Genomic DNA, 20,706 nt, shown 5'->3' with positions numbered 1-20,706 from the left:
AATCTCCACTAAGCAGCCCAGTACCTAATAAATGTTCAATGATAATGATGATTTGAAAGCCTTGTTCTACACTGTTCACAAGGATAACATAATTTTATAAGAATAAATTCTAAATAAAAATAATCACAAGGAAAATATAAAATATATATTTATATAATTTAGTTATATATGTTAATATATATTAAAATAAAAATATAAAATGATTTTAGAATGTATTATTTTGTAAAGTAGAAAACTACCATTTCATTTGAAATTCAAATGAAAACACCTTAATATCGAAGGTACATAGGCACATAGATGAAAAAACACTGAGGAATTCCACCTCGATCTGCCCTCACTTGAATAACATGCCTTTGTAAGAATTTCATGACTTGGCATGTTTTACAGGTTGTCACTGTGTATGTCCTGAGTAAGGCCAAGGAAAGAATTTAGTGTTAATTAAACCAGGATCTCAGGGCACTCAGATTTCTATTTTCCATCATCAATTTTAAATACTGAATTTGCTTTCCTTTTGGGGTGATTTGATATAGAATTAAAATAAGAGACCCTGGCACTTCATGGACAAAACTCTGTTGTGCATTGTTGAACTAATGACTTTGTGTAAGTTATTTTTCCTCCTTATGCTCTCTTTGGTAAAATAATGTTAATGACATAAAACCCTAAGAGTTATTACAAGAATCAAACGAAAGACCCTGGCACAAACTTGCTATCTACTAAGTGTAAATATCTGTAAGTTCCTTGTATCACTGAGTGGCAGGTTTCATTGACTGGGTATTTACTCTGTACCAAGCTCTCTTCATATACTTTGTATCATGGGTATTAACACATCAAATCTTTGCAGTATTCTTACGCAATAGCTATTATTCTCATTCTGTTTCACACATGAGAAACTAAGCCATAGACAAGTGAAGTACACAGCTAGTAAATATCATAGCTGGGGTTCAAAACATGCTTTGAGTTCCATATATATGTTCTTAACTGTTAAACAATATAATCTCTCCCACTATCAGATAATTTCCATGGACCACATCCTCTAGACAATATGAAAATATGAAAAGCAGTCTCATTTTAAGGCACTGTTTACTTAACTAAAACATGGTTGGGAGAAATATACAATGCATTCCGTAGTTGAGTATAACTCATTTTAATTTATCCATTCTTTTGAATTAGCTGCACCATTGCTCCCTTTGAATTGTGAGAAATCCAGCCTTGTTTGTTTTTACCTAGGCAAGGGCACACTTTTAAGTCTTTGTCCCATAACCTGTACAAATCTTATTTCTTATTTGTGTTGCTGCTTATGAATTATGAATTATACAAATGCTTTCAAGGATTCCAAAAACCTGAAAAAACAGATTTTGAAAATCCACAGAAAGGCATCTAGGAAAGTTTTTATTAAGTTGAGATGCTATCTGCTGTTCTAGGCGTGGGTGCTTTTATCAAAACATTTTGCCCCACTTTCAAATTTCCACTCGTTAAAATCTAAGGCCTTATTTGGTTGTCACAGTACTGTGTTTTTCAGAAAAGTTTCTGGCAGCTAGTTTTGAAAAGATTTTGTTTGAAAAAAAAAAAAAGGAAAAAGCAAGCTCTGTAGTCCTCCTGTTGGAAGAGTTCCCCTGACCTTCTGCATTATTATAAAGAGAATTGCCTATTTATCCAAACCTCCTTCACCTGGTTATCATCAAAACTTTACAATTTGTGCTTCCTAAGGCAGTTATTTTCAAGCATGATTTTGTAACACTGCAGGATCTTGCAAGCTATTTCAAGGAGGTGGCAAATAATTCTCAAAACAAAATTAATCCTATTTTCAAAAAGGAGCATGCATGCCATATATCATTGGGGGGCATTCAGGAAGGTAATTGTAGATGTCAGGAAATTGAACAAATAATGACAGAAAATGGGCACCTGTATAGAGGTAGCCAACTCTTCTTCTACAATGGAATCTTTTAACATGCACCAAGTAATGGGAGACTTGCCAAATGCCTCTGTTCTATCTTAGTCCATGTTTAACCATGATTCTCAATGAGTTTTTTTTAATAGAATAGTCTTATATCTTCTATTTTAGCTTAGTTGTGATTATCTACAAAGTGCCCAGTGTCTTTGAGCATCCACATTACAGGCCAAATATGAGAAGAATAGCTTGTAAATATTTAACTCCTCTTAAGGAAAGGTCACTGAAAGCAAACCCTAGAACCTAGAATCCTCTGAACTCAATGAATGTCCCAATATAGATCCCATAGCATTCTCAGTCCTATCAATACCTTTATTTGGCCACTGAGCAACACTTTTGTCTACTTAAAGCCAGCCTTTTAAATATCTCCAGTTTCCAGGCTCTCCTCTGGGTACCTGGGCTACACTTTGTCCTGTCAACTGCTTTGCACTTGATCGATTACCTTTAAATATCGTAATATCCTAGACACTCCATAGAGTACCTAGTACAAATATACCCATCAGTGTTGAATGAAACAAGTCTTTAGAGAGTGGCAATTTTTTTTTTTTCTTTTTGTCATGTTGGTTTACTACTTATTGGGGTTTTTTTCCCCTTCACTTTATCCTGTTATCTGAACTTTTTATATCTACAAGCTTGAATAGGTTTTATATCTACTAACTTCATTTGTTTTTAGTCTTGAACAAGACTTGCTTACTAATTCCTTATTGTATTTTCATGTTCTAATCCCTCATTTGGAGTGGTCTTTTGTGTTAACTTCCTTTCCATTAATTGTTGATTCCCTCCCTTCAAGCTGTATTGCACTCGGCATTCTCTCTTCACTCATGCACACCATTCTCACTGTTATTTTTCTGCGCCTGATAATTTCACTCTGTAGATGTTCTGGTGTCTTTTTCCGAGCATAGTGTAGTCCTTTCCATTAAATTACAATCTCTTTGAATGTAAGCAGGTACTCCTGTTTTGTACAACTTCTAATGTAATTGTCAGGCCCTCAGCCCATTTTTCAGAAATTTGGTATCATTTTAATCATTACATATACCAAATTTTCTGATGAAGTCAAGGTACATGTGTACTGTTAAATTATTATAGGTACACCAAATGGTGGCCCTGGGCTTATATGGTCAGATCCTCAGAGTATCCTTTTCTGTAACATTTTAAATGCAAGGAATTAAAACTTCATGTGGAACACCCAAGGAAGGAAATAGGAGGAACTTTTAGAATCCACCTAACAGTAATTATAGAAACCAAAAAATAACTGGATCAGACTACTCTGTTTTCCATTTTATCTGAATGTATTTCCTAACTCCTTCTTAAGTTATTGTTTTAAAGTTTTAAAAAATATTATTAGATCCTGAGAAATGTGCTTTGATTTCCATCTTGAACTGTCTGTAGCATCACTAGGCTGCTGGGGACATCTATAATCAAAGGTTTGAATTCCCTTCCAAATGCATATCTGAAGCTTGTACTTCTGGTGGCCATATAATAAGATTTAACAGGCTTTATTACCTAATTACTTGAATTGTAATATTTAATTCTTCTTTTCAGTAGCAAACTAAGTAGGCAAGAAATAATTTCTTCTATTTTAAACCCACTTTGAGTGAGTTTGTAGAAGCTATTCTGATCACACATAAAAATCTTATATTAAAAACAACTGAGGAAATGACTATGGAAAGCCAGAAAGCTAGATTTATCTTTTATAGTTGAATAAAATGTCTATACCATAAGCAATGATTGAAACTTTAAAAATCATTTTTAAATCCCCATATGAAAGCGGTCTGTTCCTCTGGAGTGTCATCAGTTTAAATGCAAAGATACAACAAATACCATTTGGGGCTATAACTGTGTTGTTCCACGCTTTGAAAGGGCCTTCATTAGGCTAAACGACGCAACCTGTGATGGGTTCCATATGTAGTATTTTGAAACCTTTTGTTTGGCTTCTAACTAGACAGAAAGAGGAAAAGAAAGAGTCCATTTTCTCCTCTTGGGATTTGTCTTCCAAGGACCATCAGATGGAGCTGAGCAAACAGGGAACTATTTCTCCTTGTCTAACTCCTGTTTGTTTATTCCCCCCTTATAAAAACCGAGGGACTAGCAATTTCTTTTATGAACGGGGACCTAAGGGAGATAAATAGACCTTGCGGGAGAGGAAGGTCAAGTTCAAAGTTTTTCTTTCCTGTGGATTCAGGAATAAGCAAATGAAAAGACTGGCCAAACAACGGGCAGCAGGCATCTGATGGTTAAGCCCTAACCGCCCCCACCCCCACCCCCCGCCCCGGACGTTTTCTGTACATAAGCAGAAGTCGCTGGAGCAGCTGCGGCGCATTAGTTCCAATAGTTTAGCAGGCTGTTTCGTAGCGCTGACAAAAGCCTCGCTCGCCGTGGCTTCCCTCCATGTTCCTCTGCCCCGCGAGCTCGGCGGTGAGCCTTGGCAGGGGATCGGCAGAGGAGGGGTGACGTTCGCGAGGCTTCCGCCGTGGAGTGCACTCGCCTCCCCTGCTCCCAGCCCCGTCTCCGCCGAGAGACTGAGGCAGGCGGCCGAATGAACTAGCAGCGGTTGATTCCGACCTGCTTCCCCGGACCTCTGCCCGGGAGCCGAGCGAAGCAGTCACTGGAAGGAGGCCAGGCAACCACGTTGCCCTGGATCACTGCCAAGTGTACAAAGTTGACCGCGAAAATGGCTCAGCAGACGACAAGCCCGGACACTTTAACAGTCCCTGAAGTGGATAATCCGCATTGTCCAAACCCCTGGCTGAACGAGGATCTTGTGAAATCCTTGCGGGAAAACCTGTTGCAGCACGAGAAGTCCAAGACCTCAAGGAAATCGGTGTCTCCCAAGCTCTCACCCGTGATTTCGCCGAGAAATTCCCCCAGGCTCCTGCGCAGGATGCTTCTCAGTAGCAACATCCCCAAACAGCGGCGGTTCACCGTGGCACATACGTGGTAAGGTTTGCTCGGATGAGCAGACATGGTGGCCAGGTGCCCCTGGGTGATTTTTGCGCCTCCTGCCTTTCACTTTAGGGGAAGGAAGGAGAGTGGAGGACCGTCTTCACTCCTCACCCATGATTTATCGGAAATAATCTACCTTAGTATAAATCCCACAGATGTCCAAGTCAGGGCTGAAATCCTTGAGATTGGTAATAGGAGTCTTTGACATGGGTGGTGCTCCAAGTTCAATTCCTATTGCAAGTTCCTACAAGAAAACTGGATTCCAGATGTCAAATAAGAATGCAGGTTTTTTTCCAATACTGACATGGTGGCGTTTCTTTGATTCCTAAGCTAGTAGCCCTGCCAGATCCTGCAACAGCCTAGGGGGGAAAAAGACCAGAAAGGAGAGAAGAAAATCGTAGTTTGTTCTCTTTCCTGCATGACCCCCCGATTCAACAGAGATGTGTATGGAGCGTGTGTGTGGGTGGGTGTGTAAAATAGTGTGTCCCAGTAAAACCCCTCCTAGCTACTGACTTTAATATATTTGTAATCTCAACGTGCCTTTTCCGTGGGTTTAGGAATGCCAGTGCAAAAAGTTTCAGGCTGGTACTTGGCAATATTGCTCTGTTCTTTGCATATGAATTATTTGACTGTTTTGTCAGTATTTTTATTTGCTATATGCATGTTTTTATCTGCTGTAATAGGTTACTTTATTTCATGCGTATGGTGCCAGCTAGGTGTCTAGACAATTCTTGGTATTTTCATGCTGTCATAAAACAAATATTAAAATAAATCATTGCGTGAGCTTATTGTGTTTCTGCCTGAGAAGAGGCAATTCTAGGCTATGATCAGAGAAAGAGGGATCTGTGATACACAGTTGGTTAATTTTAGGCAGTAGTAAGTTCTATACACTACTCCATGTTTTGGCAAAATGAATATTAATTATGATGAAGGAAACAGGCATAACAAAAAAAGTAGTGACTGACTGAATAGAAAAAAAATAGAAACTGATTTTTATACAGCTTTTTCACAGAACATGAAAAAGTATACTAGGAATGGATAAAACAAAACAGAATCACCCCCCCTCCAAATAAATCCAGAATCAAGACTTCTAGGAAAGAAGCAACAATAAAAGGAAAAGAATCAAAATCTAAACTTAAGCAACATGACCCTACCCAGGCATGCATTCATGTCAGAGATGAAAACAGCCAACAAAGGAAATAAAAGGCATTCCCCACCCAAAGAAATGTCTGACCTTAGAATTGTCATTTTAAATAGCTAGATCTTTGATCTGGGAAGTGTTCTTATTGTCCCCAAGATTTTAACTAAGTGGTGTTTCTAAGTTTAGTTAGATATAAGGCTCCTAAAAGAGGTAAGACAAACATTGAATTTTTCCATCTTAAAAAAATGATGAAGAAGGATGACTTCTCTTTCAGGGAGATATTTGTGAAAAAAATTTGTCAGAGATAAGCAGTGATTGAAAGGCTTAGGTGAACTCTGGGAGATGCTCTGAGGGAGAGGGATGGCTTGAGATGAAGTATCAAGTGCCTGAACAGGAGAGCTGGCTGGCGTTCAGAAAGGGTCAGAGCCAGAATCTGGGCATGTGCTGTCCCTTTTGGTTGAGATACACTTCCTAAAGTGTACCTGTTGCTGAATGGGTAAGCCTCCACGCAGACACTTCATTTCTGTTGGAGTGAAGCAACCTCAAGTTCAACTGAAGGTTATCGGAACTATTTGGACATGTTGAGATGTAAGGAAGGCAGGAAATCTCATGAAAACAGGCTTTCTTTTGAAATTTCTGGCACTTCCTTTTCTGATGCTGTTTGGAGAAGCTCCAAGAGCACAATTTCTGCCAATCCTTCGTTGTGGTGTCTCCACCAGATGAAGGAGATGTCGAAAGAGCAATGGAAATGAGAAAGAAAAATCGTGATATCAGTTCTCAGTAACTTGAGGGCAGACAGTATCCCTCATGGAAAAAGCATCCGGCAGGGCGGTTGGAAAGAGTACTTCACATTTTCCTTATTGGTTCAACAAGACCCAAGATGTTCATAATACCCATGGGCGTCTTTTGACAAATATCATTCCATCTGTGCTCTCACTATTGGGCTAAGCGTGACCCAGAATTTTTAAAATATATTCCAAATTGTGCTGATTACACACACACACACACACAGATACATATTGATATCTAAACTGCTGCCACTACCAACACCATGCTCAAATCCTCTCCTCTTCAATTAGATAGTCATTTAATTACACACCTGCCTCAGAATGTTGTTTCCTATGCCTGGTACTCCCTTCCATTCAATATGCATATGTTTACTACCTACTGAATCCGAAGTGTTTATCTTGTACCTACTGATTACAAAGTTGAACAAGAGCTATTCCTTGGTTTCAAATTACTTATACTACAGTGTATATATATATATATATATATATATATAAAATCACATTGGAAAGCATCTGATTAAGATAATCACTTTGCTCTACAACATACTCCCCAAATCTTAGTGGACTGACACAGTAAATATTTATTTCTTGCTTCTGCTTCTTGTGGGGAGCTAGCCTGACCTGGGTAGCTCAGGGACCCTGGGTCCTATTATCTTATGGTTCCGCTATTGGTAACACATGGTTTCCAAGTTTGCTGGGCTCCACTGAATCAGAGGAGAAGATCACAGAAGATGGCATTGGTGAGTTTTTATAAGGCAGGCCTAGAATTGCACCCATTACTTATCCCAGGATTCCCCAGAAAGAAGTCAGTTCTGTGGCCACATCTAACTTCAAAGGAGGCTGGGAAACCTATCTCAGTCCTGTTACCCCAAAAAAAAGCGCAAGTCGCTCAGTCGTGTCCCGACTCTTTGGGACCCCGTGGACTATACAGTCCATAGAATTCTCCAGGCCAGAATACTGGAGTGGGTAGCTTTTCTCTTCTCTGGGAGATCTTCCCAACCCAGGGATCACACCCAGGTCTCCTGCACTGCAGGCGGATTCTTTACCAGCTGAGCCACAAGGTAAAACAGATGTGGGTAATGGCCAGCCCGTGTCAGTCACAATGTGCTAATGGCTATTGGTTCTCCCTCTGTACCATAGTTGAGTTTGTAGAGTAACGTCTGTGATGAACATTTCTGCAGACCTCCTGGATGAGGATCATACAGAGCAATTCTGTGTTTTGACAAGTCTATTGACTGGGAAGTCCTTGCTTATATACAACTGAAATCTCCTTCCCTGCCATTCTTGGTTCCTGGATCTGCTTTGGAAACCCCACAGCTTCAGTCTCTCGTGTCTTCCATAACTTAGACCAAGGCAAGAAGCTTGGAGTAACCCATCAGAGAGCCAGGACCTTACTCTATTCATCTTGATAAGCCCATTAATCAACATAGTCAGTGTTATCATGCTTTTTAAAAATTCTTCTCTTTTCTTAACTAAAAACCCTAAGTTATTTCATGTTTATTACTCCTTGGAAGAAAAATTATGACCAACCTAGATAGCATATTTAAAAGCAGAGACATTACTGTGCCAACAAAGGTCCGTCTAGTCAAGGGTATGGTTTTTCCAGTGGTCCTGTACGGATGTGAGAGTTGGACTGTGAAGAAGGCTGAGCACCGAAGAATTGATGCTTTTGAACTGTGGTGTTGGAGAAGACTCCTGAGAGTCCCTTGGACTGCAAGGAGATCCAACCAGTCCATTCTGAAGGAGATCAGCCCTGGGATTTCTTTGGAGGGAATGATGCTAAAGCTGAAACTCCAGTACTTTGACCGCCTCATGTGAAGAGTTGACTCGTTGGAAAAGACTCTGATGCTGGGAGGGATTGAGGGCAGGAGGAGAAGGGGACGGCAGAGGATGAGATGGCTGGTTGGCATCACTGACTTGATGGACGTCGGTTTGAGTGAACTCCGGGAGTTGGTGATGGACAGGGAGGCCTGAGGTGCTGCGATTCATGGGGTCGCAAAGAGTCGGACACGACTGAGCGACTGAACTGATGCTGTATTTATCAGGTTGATCTTGGTTGTTCTTAACCAGGCTTCATTTGGATTTTCATAACCAATTTAAAAAGTAGTTTATGAAAAAGACACAATACTCCATGTGCCATGTGACCCTTGGACAGAGAGTATCTGAGAAGTCAGATTACTTACATTAAAATTTGACTTCCCATTTACTAGTTGTGTGATTTTGAACAAGTTACTTAATATAGGCTTATTTCACTGGTACCCAGTTTCCTGGGATTTATAATAGTATTCACTTCGTGTTGTGGTTTTATTAAGTACATTTATGTGTAAATTAAAGTATTTTGCATAGGGACAGACACTTAATGAGGGTCATTATAAGCTAATATTTCCTTTATTATGTGTCCATTAATCCAGTCTTGCTCAGGCTGAATCTTAAAGCAGGATGTGACTTAGTTACCAAAGGACTTCCTTGGTAGCTCAGCTGGTAAAGAATCTTGCAATGCAGGAGACCCCGGTTCAATTCCTGGATCAGGAAGATTCCCCTGGAGAAGGGATAGGCTACCCACTCCAGTATTCTTGGGCTTCCCTAGTGGCTCAGCTGGTAAAGAATCCTCCCACAGTGTGACCTGGGTTCCATCCCTGAATTGGGAAGATCCCCTGGAGAAGGGAAAGGCTGCCCATTCTAGTATTCTGCCCTGGAGAATTCCATGGACTTTATAGTCCTTGGGGTCACAAAGAGTTGGACATGACTGAGCAACTTTCACTTTCACTTTAGTGACTAAATAACAACCACCTCATTTTAAAATGGTTAACCTGTCAGTTTTTCATGGATGGGACAAAGCTTTAAGTAACAATTACATCCCTAGCTAATGTTCATTGAGTGCTGGTGCTCCATCTGATGCCGTGTGTCAGGTTAGGACCCTCTTGTGTTCATACTTCTCACCACTTTTTTTTTTTTCCATTTTTACTTAATATCTAGTACCTTGTGGTCTAGTCATTACAGATGAGGCTCTGTTTTCATCTGTGTAGGGAATTCCCTCTTATGTCAGCATAAACATCACTGAAATTTCTGGAGAAGAAAACTTTCAGTGTAAGTTTATTTCAGGAAAATCTTTGTATTTTTCATGTGTTTTCCTCACTTTACCCTGGGTTCTATACACCAAATGAAGGAAAGTGTTCTAGAGTGTGTAGTAGGCAATAGTATTTCTTCAGGCAAGATACTGTCCAGGTAATACGTGTCTTGTCTTTAAAATATCTGGTGTGTGTGTGTGTGTGTGTGTGTGTGTGTGTGTGTGTGTGTGTGTGTTTAATTACAATGTATCCAAAGGTAGAAAAAGCACTTAGCAATATCCTTAAACAACAAAACAATTCCTTTAGGTGGATTTTTGAAAGGCCTTTTTTAGGAGGCTTTTAGAAAATCTTAAAAGAGTTTTAGGGAGCTACATAAGTTTTTTTTTTTTTTGCCATAACTTTTGCTCATTATAAACTTTACTGGGCATTGGCTTTGGATATAAAATTGCTCATGCCTTAAAAAAAATATTGATCATGCTTAAAAGTGAAAATTTGCTTTCTTGAGTCATGATTTCTTCAGCAACTATAGTTGCTTTTAATGGTTGGTTGTTGTTTAAGAGAGAAATGCACTATAAATTTTATTCAAGTTACAGAATGGGCCAGAAACCCTTTATCACCTACAAAGAAGAAATCCAGCCATTTAGAGAGTTTATAGGTGCAACACAAACACAACCCCATTCACAAACACCCACACACACCCAAGTAGTTTTTCAAAGCTGTTATTTAGAGACTCTATTTGAGAACTCTCTCCTTTGTTCCAACTCTGTCGTTTGCCCATCTTAACTTTAAGGTTATCTTTTCTCCATCACTTATAGTGGTGATATCCAGAGAAGGGCATTGCTGGTGCTGCCCGTGGAGCTGGGAACTCAGAGGTGGGCTCTGGGTAGTGTGATGCAAGGAGGTGGGGAGGAAGTTTCCTGGGGGAGAGTTTCTGAGATGCACAACAGGAAGTAATGCCAGCAGGGTGGGTGGGGCCAGTTGGCTGAACTGTGTCCCTGGTGTAACTGGCTGTGTCCCTGGAAATCCTGGGGCACTGCAAGTTAAAAGTGACTATAACTTTTGAAAATCTGATTAACCTTTCCTAAAATCAGAAAACCTCAGGAAGACATTCATCTTAAAGAACTTGTTAATCGCTTTGTAATATTTAAGAAATTCCTGGAGGATGAAATGGCAACTCACTCCAGTATCCTTGGCTGGGAAATCCCATAGACAGAGGAGCCTGTGGGGATATAGTCCATGGGGTTGCAAAGAGTCTGATAGGACTGAGCAACTGAGCATTTAAAAATAAAAATGTGACAAATAGTAACTAAAGACAGTGAAGTAAACAATGAAGTAACATTGCAATTTATTACGCATATGTACTTCCTGTGACCTTTGACATTTATCTTAAAGAAATAGAAAATATATTAAGTGTATGTGTGCCAAAGTCATTCTACTAGTGGTGAAATTACTTCCAAGCAAAACAGTCTTTCTAATAAACTTGGTAGAAATGCTGAATGAGAAAAAAATTAAAAAAAAATTTGTCTCAAAGTTCATTAAAATAATTTTTAAAGTTATTCTTTATATAAATATCTTTATAAATAAAAAGCTCTTGTGAGATTACTGAATTAATTGAGCTTTGGAGCTTCAGTATATTTTTTTGTTCCTTAAACAGAAAACTACCAAAATTGTTGTTCAAGTAGCAGTTTCAGGAAGAAGCTTTACTATCACCAGTGTGACAGTTATTCATTTTTTAAATGGTTTTGCTGCTGGGGGGAAAAAAAACAAAACAAAACAAAACATGTTTTAAACCATGAGGAGTTTAACATAGTAGAAGTCATGTAGTTCCAATTCTGTGGCCACTCGATATTAGACCTTAATTACCAACCTTTTTAAATTGTAGACTCTATTCATAAGTCACATGGATACAGAGCCATTTGATATTTACAAGTAAAAATTGGCTAATTAAATTTACCAAGTGATAACTAAGTACATTTAAGATAAGTAATTAAAAACCAGTTCCAACTTGCTGTTGTAAGTTAGTGAGGTGTATACCTCATGGGTAAAAACAGGGGATAGAGTGGTTTAATAATTATGTGACTCATAAAAAGGCTTCCGGGCCTTCAGGATGAATGGTATTCATTCTAGAACACCATCTGGAAGCCATGATTTGGGGTAAGAAATGTGGAAATCTGTGGATAGTAATAAAAAATTGAATTTAAAATTTTACTGCATCTTCAATGATGTACCATCTTAACACACCGATCTCTTCTACCATATATACAAAGCAGAAGAAAATAATTTCATATTCAATTTTAAGGACATAAAGGCTGTCTAACTATTTCAAATGAAGTACTTATTCTCAAAATGAGATCTTGAGTCGATATCAGAAGGAATTGGTTGATTTCACTTTGGAATTAAAACTTAGGTTCATAAAAACACACCTTTTTATATAACCTGAGACTTATTCTAACAATACCCTGGTGGCTCAGATGGTATAGAATCTGCCTGCAATGCTGGGAGACCTGGATTCCATCCCTGGGTAGGGAAGATCCCCTGGAGAAGGGAACAGCTACCCACTCCAGTATTCTGGCCTGGAGAATTCCATGGACAGAGGAATCTGGCAGGCTACAGTCCATGGGGTCTCAAAGAGTTGGACATGACTGAGCAACTTTCACACGTATATAATAATGGTTTAGCTCCTGCTGTGTGTCAGATGCTTTATGTACATTAATCCTTCAAAAGAAACAAGCTTGAATTTAAGTATTATTAGTTGTATTCTACATATGCAGATGCTGAGTCCCAAGGAAACTGGTACATAATCAAGATCATTCAGCTAGACAGCCTTGAAATGAACTGACTTAAAACTTGAACTAAGGTTTGCCTAACTCTCCATCCTGTGTTCTTTCAGCATTACCTTCCTTTGGGTTAAGAATCATGTTCTCATTTATTTATTTCTCTACCCTGCTTATATATGGAACCTGTAACAATGGATATTCAATGACTTTACGAAATGGTGGTTAGTTAACAGAAGGGGAGAAACAGCCTTTTCTTAATGTGGAATCTCAGTTTACTTGTTTAACACCTGTAGCTCATATGAATGTAGCCATCTTTTTTTTCCCATAAAAATATATGTGTGTGTAGGTGAAATATATGTCCTTGAAGAAGGAAGGTTTTAAGGTCAGCAGAAAACATTCTGATACAGAGTAGTTTTAGAATAAGACTGACAAAACCAATTAGAATATAATTTCATTTTCAGTGATTCAGAGAAAAAGGCACGAAAGACTTGAAGTCTAAAGAAAAAGATCAAGTCAAATCTATTACGGTTAGGTTCCAGTAGAGCCAGCTGGAAATGATGGTCTGCAGGCTCAAGTCACTAAGCAACAGAGCAGCAAACTGCCTAGTAACCAGAGCTGGCAGGCTGGCTGTGACTGACCGGGTGGCTGGACAGGGGGACCACAGCTCGTTTGACCTCAAAACACTCTCCTTCTAGTCATCTGCCAGCCTTCCTGCCCAATCCCCCCATTTTGGAAAGGCCTCTTGGACTTAACAGGAGATCTGCTTTCATAATGGAAATATCTGTGGGACCAGAAGTAAATGCTGTCTGTCTGTCTTCTTTAAAAGGGCATTTCTGAGATTGCTTTCTTTGGGTCAGTACATCATAAATAAAATGCAAAGTTTAATGAGAGGAAAGAAAGTGAAAGTGAACACGTTGGGATTAATGGCTCAACTTTGGGTTTTCATGAGCAAATGTGTACAGGGCCAAATGGCCTGACTTCATTTGTTGAGATCTATCTTGAGCTCTGAGAGCACAGTGTTGCCATTTATTTAACACTTTCTGTCTTATGCTGTCTTCTTTTTCACGTGTGTCTTTTGACTGTGTAAGGGGAACATAAGTTCCTGAAAAGTAGGAACCCTCACATGAATCAATCCTTGTATCCACTGTGAGGGGCTATGCCGCCCGTATAATATGCATTTAGTAAATATCTGTTCTTTAATTGCTGTTCTCTCAATTGCTGCTGTTCGTATGCCAAACACCTGGGGAGATCTGTAGCTTTCCAGTCTAGAAGTCTTGGTTATGTTGTGCTTGATTGCCATCGTGGAAAGAAGTTTCAAACTGAAAGATTAACCATATTTTGGACTTTGTTACCACAACTCTGTGTGTATGAGTGTGTGTTCTGGATTTACACCAACCTGGACTAATATGATCTGACTTTAGTATATCTGAATGAATTGGTAGATGATACTGTCCCTAATTTTCAATTTCAGTAACTTTTAGTTTATACTTTGAAATAATTTATGCCTGTTGTATTCTGAAAAACATGTAAGTATATTTATAATTCATGGTAAATTACTGAATACCTTGCTTGTTAAACTCTTATGACTAGTTCTTATGTCTTATAAGTCATAGGAGTTCAGTTATACACAAGACCTAGGCTTATAAAAGAAATGACAAGATTTTGAGAAGAAATTTGAAACAAGCAAAAAAAAAAAAACACAAAAACAAACCCAGAACACTCTGCATAGTTGTTTTTCGTTTGGTTTTGTTTTTTTAGTATGAAGTTTGGAGAAATTTGAACTGGTGGAAACAAAGCATCACTTCTCCAAAGTAGATCTTCAGAATAAGTAAAATTGAATACTAGAAAAAAAATTTTGAAGAGATTTAGCATAGACAGGTAATTTTAATGTAAATATTTTGCCTAAAGTTCGTGTCCATTTTTACCTTGCAGTTCTTTCAAACCAACTGATTTCCTTTCCATTATTCTTATGAGATAGCACTCTGATTAAATTAAATATAATTAAATAAAGTGACTGTATATTTTAATTAGTAGTGTACATAGGGCTTTTTTTCATTTTCTTATATAGCTGATTTCACATTTATATAGATAAATGGTGAGTGTGTATTGTTGAGCTTTTTAAAGAACGCAACTTTCTGACTAATAAGGTTATTTGGATTATCATTTCTGCTTGTTTACCTTCTTTAGGTTTATAGTATTTGTTTTACTTCGCAGGGTGATTTTTTTTTTTTTTATGGCTTACTATTGAGTGGTTGCCAAATAGAACAGTGTGTGATTTATTGGTAGTAATAACTAAAACATATATGAATTGGAGGCTGATGACGCACAAGGCCAAATGCGAAGGCTCGCCTCTGAATAGGACCAGGTTTCTTTAATAAAACCCTCTTAAAGTAACAATAGCAGGGTCATTAATGGTGTGCTCATTCCTGTATCACTTGCCCAGTTTAAGGTACGCCTGTGGATCATTTGTACCATGTTGTATTTAATTTTTTTAGTGGATTTATATTTTTATTTAAAGGCCTATCTGTTTAAGCATGAAGCCTTGTATCCTTATTATTATAAATTGGAAACCAGTGTCACTTATCATAAATAGAAGATAATTGGGCAAAAATGCAATTGAAAAAAAAAAAGCAGGTTAAATGGATTCAAGTTTAGCTAGAGGCTGTGACCTGCAGTGGTTCTGAGCCTGAGGTCTGCTCTCAGCCTAAAATGGCAGCTAGTGAGTCATGAAGAGTTGTGAAAGGCCGATGGAGTCCTTCTCCTTAAGGTAATAAGCATGACTGGAAGGGATTTGGAAAGAAAATAACCTCACCATTATATTCAACATTTAAATTCGATCAATGACATCCCCTATGCTTCAAGCTGTCTTGGTGCGTCAGATGCGCTAATGTTTCAACTGAGTGATCCTGAATCACTGGTATTTCCACTGCTGGAAAAAGGGCAGCTATTTTTGAAGAAGGACATTTGTTCTTTGGGTCTGAATCCCTTAGTTGGTGGTAAACACACTGAACTTGGATTAGGTAATTCCAATTCTTAAGCAGAAAGTCAGGTATTGGTACCCTGTTTTTACCACCCTATACTTATTAGTTATATGGCTAAATGTCCCCTGAGGGCACAATTGTCCCTAGTTGAGAAGCACTGATCTAGAACCACTGATCACTTTACTCACTAGTGTATCCCTAGCACCGTCTTGTTGTGATACAGAAAGAGGGCCCAAAATGTACTGTCTGCTCTGACTCTGCTACTCACTTACTATGTGATCCCAGGGGTATTATTTCAACTCCACAGATCACAATTAAGTGCATCCATAAAATGGGATTATTGCTAATTCATTCTTACTTCTTAGAATTATTTAAAAATTCAAATGATATACTTAATGAAAAGACTTTTGAAAAGAATAAAGTGCTATTCAAATGTCACGTAAAGAGTCATGGAGGAACACTGAGGGTGATCTGAACCTACTAAAATCCGGGAGCTTAATTCATCTCCTACTGTGTGTATGTAAATTGCTGTGTGGGATGCTATTGGGGTGTTGTCTTTGCTCTCTAGGGTTGTGATCAGATGGAGATAGAATATTATTACTCAAAATAACCATAAAGCATTAGCAGTTGCCATAACTAAGTGCAAAGAGTGGTGGAGTTTATAGGAAAGAAAGTGTTTCCTGTGGTGGGAATCTTGAGGTGGAGTATGACATAGAGTAGTCACAAAGAAGGCCCATACTGAGTTTTTACTTAGATTATATTATTTAAATATTTATTTGGCTGTGGCAGGTCTTCGTTGCAGCTGTAAGATGTGTCTTTAGTTGTGGCATGCAAACTTAGCTGTGGCATGCGGGATCTAGTTCCTTAACCAGGGATCAAACCCATGCCCCCTGTATCTGGAGCTCAGAGTCTTAGCCATTGGACCGCCATGGAAGTCTTTTAGATTATGTTATTTGATATTCATGGCAATTTAGGTTTAGGTGTAATTATCACATTTTACAAGGAGAAAAGTGGGGCCTAGAAAAGAATTGGATATGAACATAAAGCCTAGAGGAGTTGAGTAAGGAGAGAACTGGAGTGAAGTATAGAAAGACAGAAAGTGGCAGGAAGTAAGTTCTTTTCACCAAAGGAACAACATCAACCAGTATGGGGATTATATGGGGTTTGAGTGAGATTGGGTACAGCTTAGAGTGTCTCTGCAGAAGGTGACCATAAATGTAAGTTGGAATCAAGTTTCAGAGGTCAGCTAACATTCTCTGTCTCTCAGACACCCACACTCACACATGTATGCACACCAGGGATTTATATGCTTAAGTGAAACATGATCAGTTTTATCTTTCTCAATAGCTTTACTCCAAATAAAAGAAAGTGACATTTTGAGTTATTACCCTGCCCCAAGCTTGCTAAACCACAAGTGTGTGCACTGAACACTTAAGGATTGGAACGTGAGATTTAGTTCAATTAGACCAATCTGGACCATCTTTCAGCTACCTAATGCCTTCTACTCCTTCTAAGATAATCCTCCAGAAGTAGAATACACGATTGTATTTACATTCAGATGAGATGTGTTAATTCCACCCCTGGCACTCCTGTTCTGATGCCCAGACCGGAGACACTATTTATGTGAGGACTCTATCTGCCTTTTCATTAAATTGCATAAGAATATAATGCTTAAAGCATGCCCAGCAAGTCTGATGGACTATATGCAGAAAACCATTTGTCTCCTAAGGTACTTTTTCTATTTCAAGACTGGCTCACCAGGATAAGAGTCAGGTGCTAAATATCCTGTTATCTTCCATCTATTCAAACAATAATTTCTGAGTGTCTACTTTGTATCTTGTAACTCTTCTGAAGATATAACACTGAGTAAAAAAGACAAAGTCCTGTCCCCCCACCCCCACATGGAACATGTATTCTAATGGGGAAGAAGGCAATATATAAATAAATATTCCGGTAGCCCAGAGAATAGTAAGTACAATAAGGAAGAATAAAGCTGGGTAAGGGGTGCATGTGTGTGCATTAAATCACTTCAGTCATATCCAATTCTTTTTGACTCTATGGACTACAACTCACTGGGCTCCTCTATCCATGGGGATTCTCCAGACAAGAATACTGGACTCGGTTGCTATGCCGAGGGGTTCTCCTCCAGGGGTTCTTCCCAACCCAGGGATCAAACCTGCATCTCTTATGTCTCCTACATTGGCAGGCAGGTTCTTTACCACTAGCTCCACCTGGAAAGTCAAGGGGATAGAGTTTTTAAATACCTTTTCGGGGAGGACTCTCTATATGGTGACATTTGAATAGAGGTCTGAAGAAGGTGAGTGATTACATTGAAGAAGAGCATTTCAGGCAGAAGAAATAACAAGTGCAAAGGTCTGAGGGATGATGTGATTGGTGTATTTGAGGAAGGGGGACATTATAGAAGATGAAGTCCAAGACGTAGAAGGGAGTCACATCATGTCGTATTTTGAGGCTGTGATAGGATTTTTCTTGGTCATGACTCTGGTGTTTTGAAGGGAGAAGTGTTAGCAATGCGAGTGCCTGCCTCAGGGAGGGGCACAGGCTGTCTTAAGTTTTGGAAATATCATTCCTGCTCCTGTGTAGAAAATAGAGATGTGGGGCAGAAGAAGAAACAGAGAGACCAATTCGGATACTGTTGCAGTAATCCAGGTGAGATATAACACGTATAATATAGTAGATATAATGGTGGTTCAGAGCAGAGTAGTAAAAGGAAAGATAGTTAAGAAATGGTCACAGTTCTCTCTGCAAGAAGCAGAGGAGAGCAAGAAAGATACCTGCTTGTCCTTTAGCTAAGGTGGTACAAAAAGATGGAGGGGGTGTAGCCACCACATCAGAGGGCTGAAATAATGGGCAGCCGTTAGATCCGGTTTTGATCCCTGGGTTGGGAAGATTCCCTGGAGAAGGAAATGGCAACCCACTCCAGTATTCTTGCCTGGAGAATTGCACAGAGAGCCTGGTGGGCTACAGTCCATGGAGTCACAAAGAGTTGGACACGACTAAGCGACACACACACACACACACACACGCACGCACGTTAGTGTCAGAGCAAGAATATGGAAACTCACCATGGAAAGTTTTGAGGGAGTGTAGGGGAGTGGGGGACTTAGACTCCGGGGGATTTGCAGTCAGTGGTGGCTGAGAGTCTGGTGATAAACAATCCCTTGGCAGTCTTGGACCTTTTGTGGTGATGACTGTGTGTCAAGACAAGACTCTCATTTGAGGCCATGTAGTTAGACAAGTAACAAGTCTTAGGCTGGAATGGCCAGCCTCTGGGGTCTATTTGTTGAAATTCATTCCAGGCACTCTCATTCAGCTGCAGTGCATTTATAGGAATGGAGGAGACAGGCAGTGAGAACCAGCTGGCCAGGTCTGTCAACATTTCTGTCTGGTAAAGCCGTGTTCTTCCCACCCCTTTACCATACATTCATGCTCCAGGGGTGAGAGATGTGATGGAAGATACAGAAAGGCAATTGCGAAATTGGTAGTTTCCAGATGTATGCCCCTAGGGCAGATTTTCTAATGTGAAATTACCATTCTCCCTGCCACACCACCCCCCAACCCCAAGCCCTGCTGCATTGGATACAAAATCTTGTTCTTAAGCATGATGTTAAAAATAGATACTGAAGAATTGAAAAAAATTTCTGAAAAAATATATGTAGTACTTACCACAATGGTTCATGCATATTGATAGTTATTACAGTGGTACTGCTTGTATTAAATAAATAGGTTTTATGTGTAGGCCTAGGTTATTTTTTAAAGAGAGCAAGACCATGCGGCATTTTAAGATTTATTCAGGGGTGTTTTCATAATCATCCTTGTAAACAAAACAAATATGAAAATAGATAGAGCTTAGCTTTCTCTTTGGAGTTTGAATTGTTGCTTTGTATTGGCTGCCCGCAAATGGATACTAGGTGAACCTGGCTGTTACTAGGAAATACGATCTGTGTCAGGAGGTTGACCTGCAAAGCAACATGTGCCAAGTTTTTTTTTTTTGTTTTTTTGTTTTTTTCGCCTTAAGGGAAAGGGCGAGCGCTGGCACCTTTTCACCTGTAAGGATTATGTAGCTTTCGTTGTGATTGATAGGTTGGCTTCTCTTCCAGAAACGCTCCTGGTATGCGTTTTATGTTCTGACAGAGCCGTGGCTTTGCTGTTCAGCACGTCATCCCCGTGAAGACGTGGGCAGGCTTTTGTGCACTGGCTCTTGTAGCCTGGGAAGCATATTTCAACACACTTCAACACACCATCCAGAATTGGCTAGAACATGCCTGTCACTCCCAGCTGACTCTGATGACGCTCTTGCCAACGTAGATTTACATCAACATGATTCTTTACTGGAAAAAGCTCATTCAGATTATACAGGGTGGCCCATTTAAAAGAGGCACAGCATCAGTTTGAGGAGAGCTGAATGTTAAGGGAAGCACCATAAAAAACACACTGTCAATTAAATGTTCCACAGAGCACAGAATTATAGTCAGCATCACTCAAGAAGATTTTCCCTTCAGAAATTGTATGTTACTCCAAGTTTTACAGAGTGCTTTATCCTGCAAAGTGAACCCTCCCATTCTAGACTTTCCTTCTCAGCATGCAGAATTTCTAGCCTCTTCTTTCCCTATTTATGTAATCCTAACTTGAAAGTATCAGATACGATAGGATGTGACAGCCTTGAATTCTTTACCTTCCCCAAATTCAGTTTGCCGATTCAGTGGATAAATAGATTTTACTCCTAGTATAAAACCTTTTGGCATATGTCCATCTTGTTTTTTGACTCATCCTCAGTATTCTAATGAATGTTTGGGATAGGCATATTACTCAGATGCGTGGGTCTATAGACAGGAAATCCCTGCACTCAAAAATAAAAGCTGTTGCCATAGCTATTCAGAAAAAACACAAAGCTCTCTTTGCTGTGCAAAAGAAAAATTCAGTATCAGTGGCACATGACCTGTGATGACTATTATTATGACCCTGCACGACTCACCCTTCATTTTCATCATCCTGGTGTATTCTCAGTCATTATAGTAATGGATACAACTGGATGGGTT

The 20,706-nt window shown here is 39.3% G+C and overlaps 1 protein-coding gene across 12 annotated transcripts in view; it reads left to right on the top strand.

Annotated features, from left to right (window-relative positions):
• The window catches only part of PDE4D (phosphodiesterase 4D), a 1,650,639-nt gene that overhangs the window by 835,175 nt on the left and 794,758 nt on the right, over nucleotides 1–20,706 (top strand). Inside the window, exon 1 of one of the 12 annotated variants that reach the window (XM_086361847.1) lies at nucleotides 943–4,885. The exons of the other annotated variants lie outside the window; for them this stretch is intronic. Coding sequence (XP_086217973.1) covers nucleotides 4,620–4,885 — 266 coding nt within the window. The 5' untranslated portion in view covers nucleotides 943–4,619. Of the gene's footprint in view, nucleotides 1–942; nucleotides 4,886–20,706 lie in introns of those variants that run through there. 12 annotated transcript variants of the gene reach the window in all.

Source organism: Bos grunniens, chromosome 20 (genome assembly GCF_055505025.1).
Source record: "Bos grunniens cultivar Pamir isolate PY7600 chromosome 20, Bosgru_T2T1.0, whole genome shotgun sequence".
Lineage (NCBI taxonomy): Eukaryota > Metazoa > Chordata > Mammalia > Artiodactyla > Bovidae > Bos > Bos grunniens.
The sequence above is the reverse complement of the archived record's forward strand: the minus strand, read 5'-3'. Positions and strand labels throughout refer to the sequence as shown.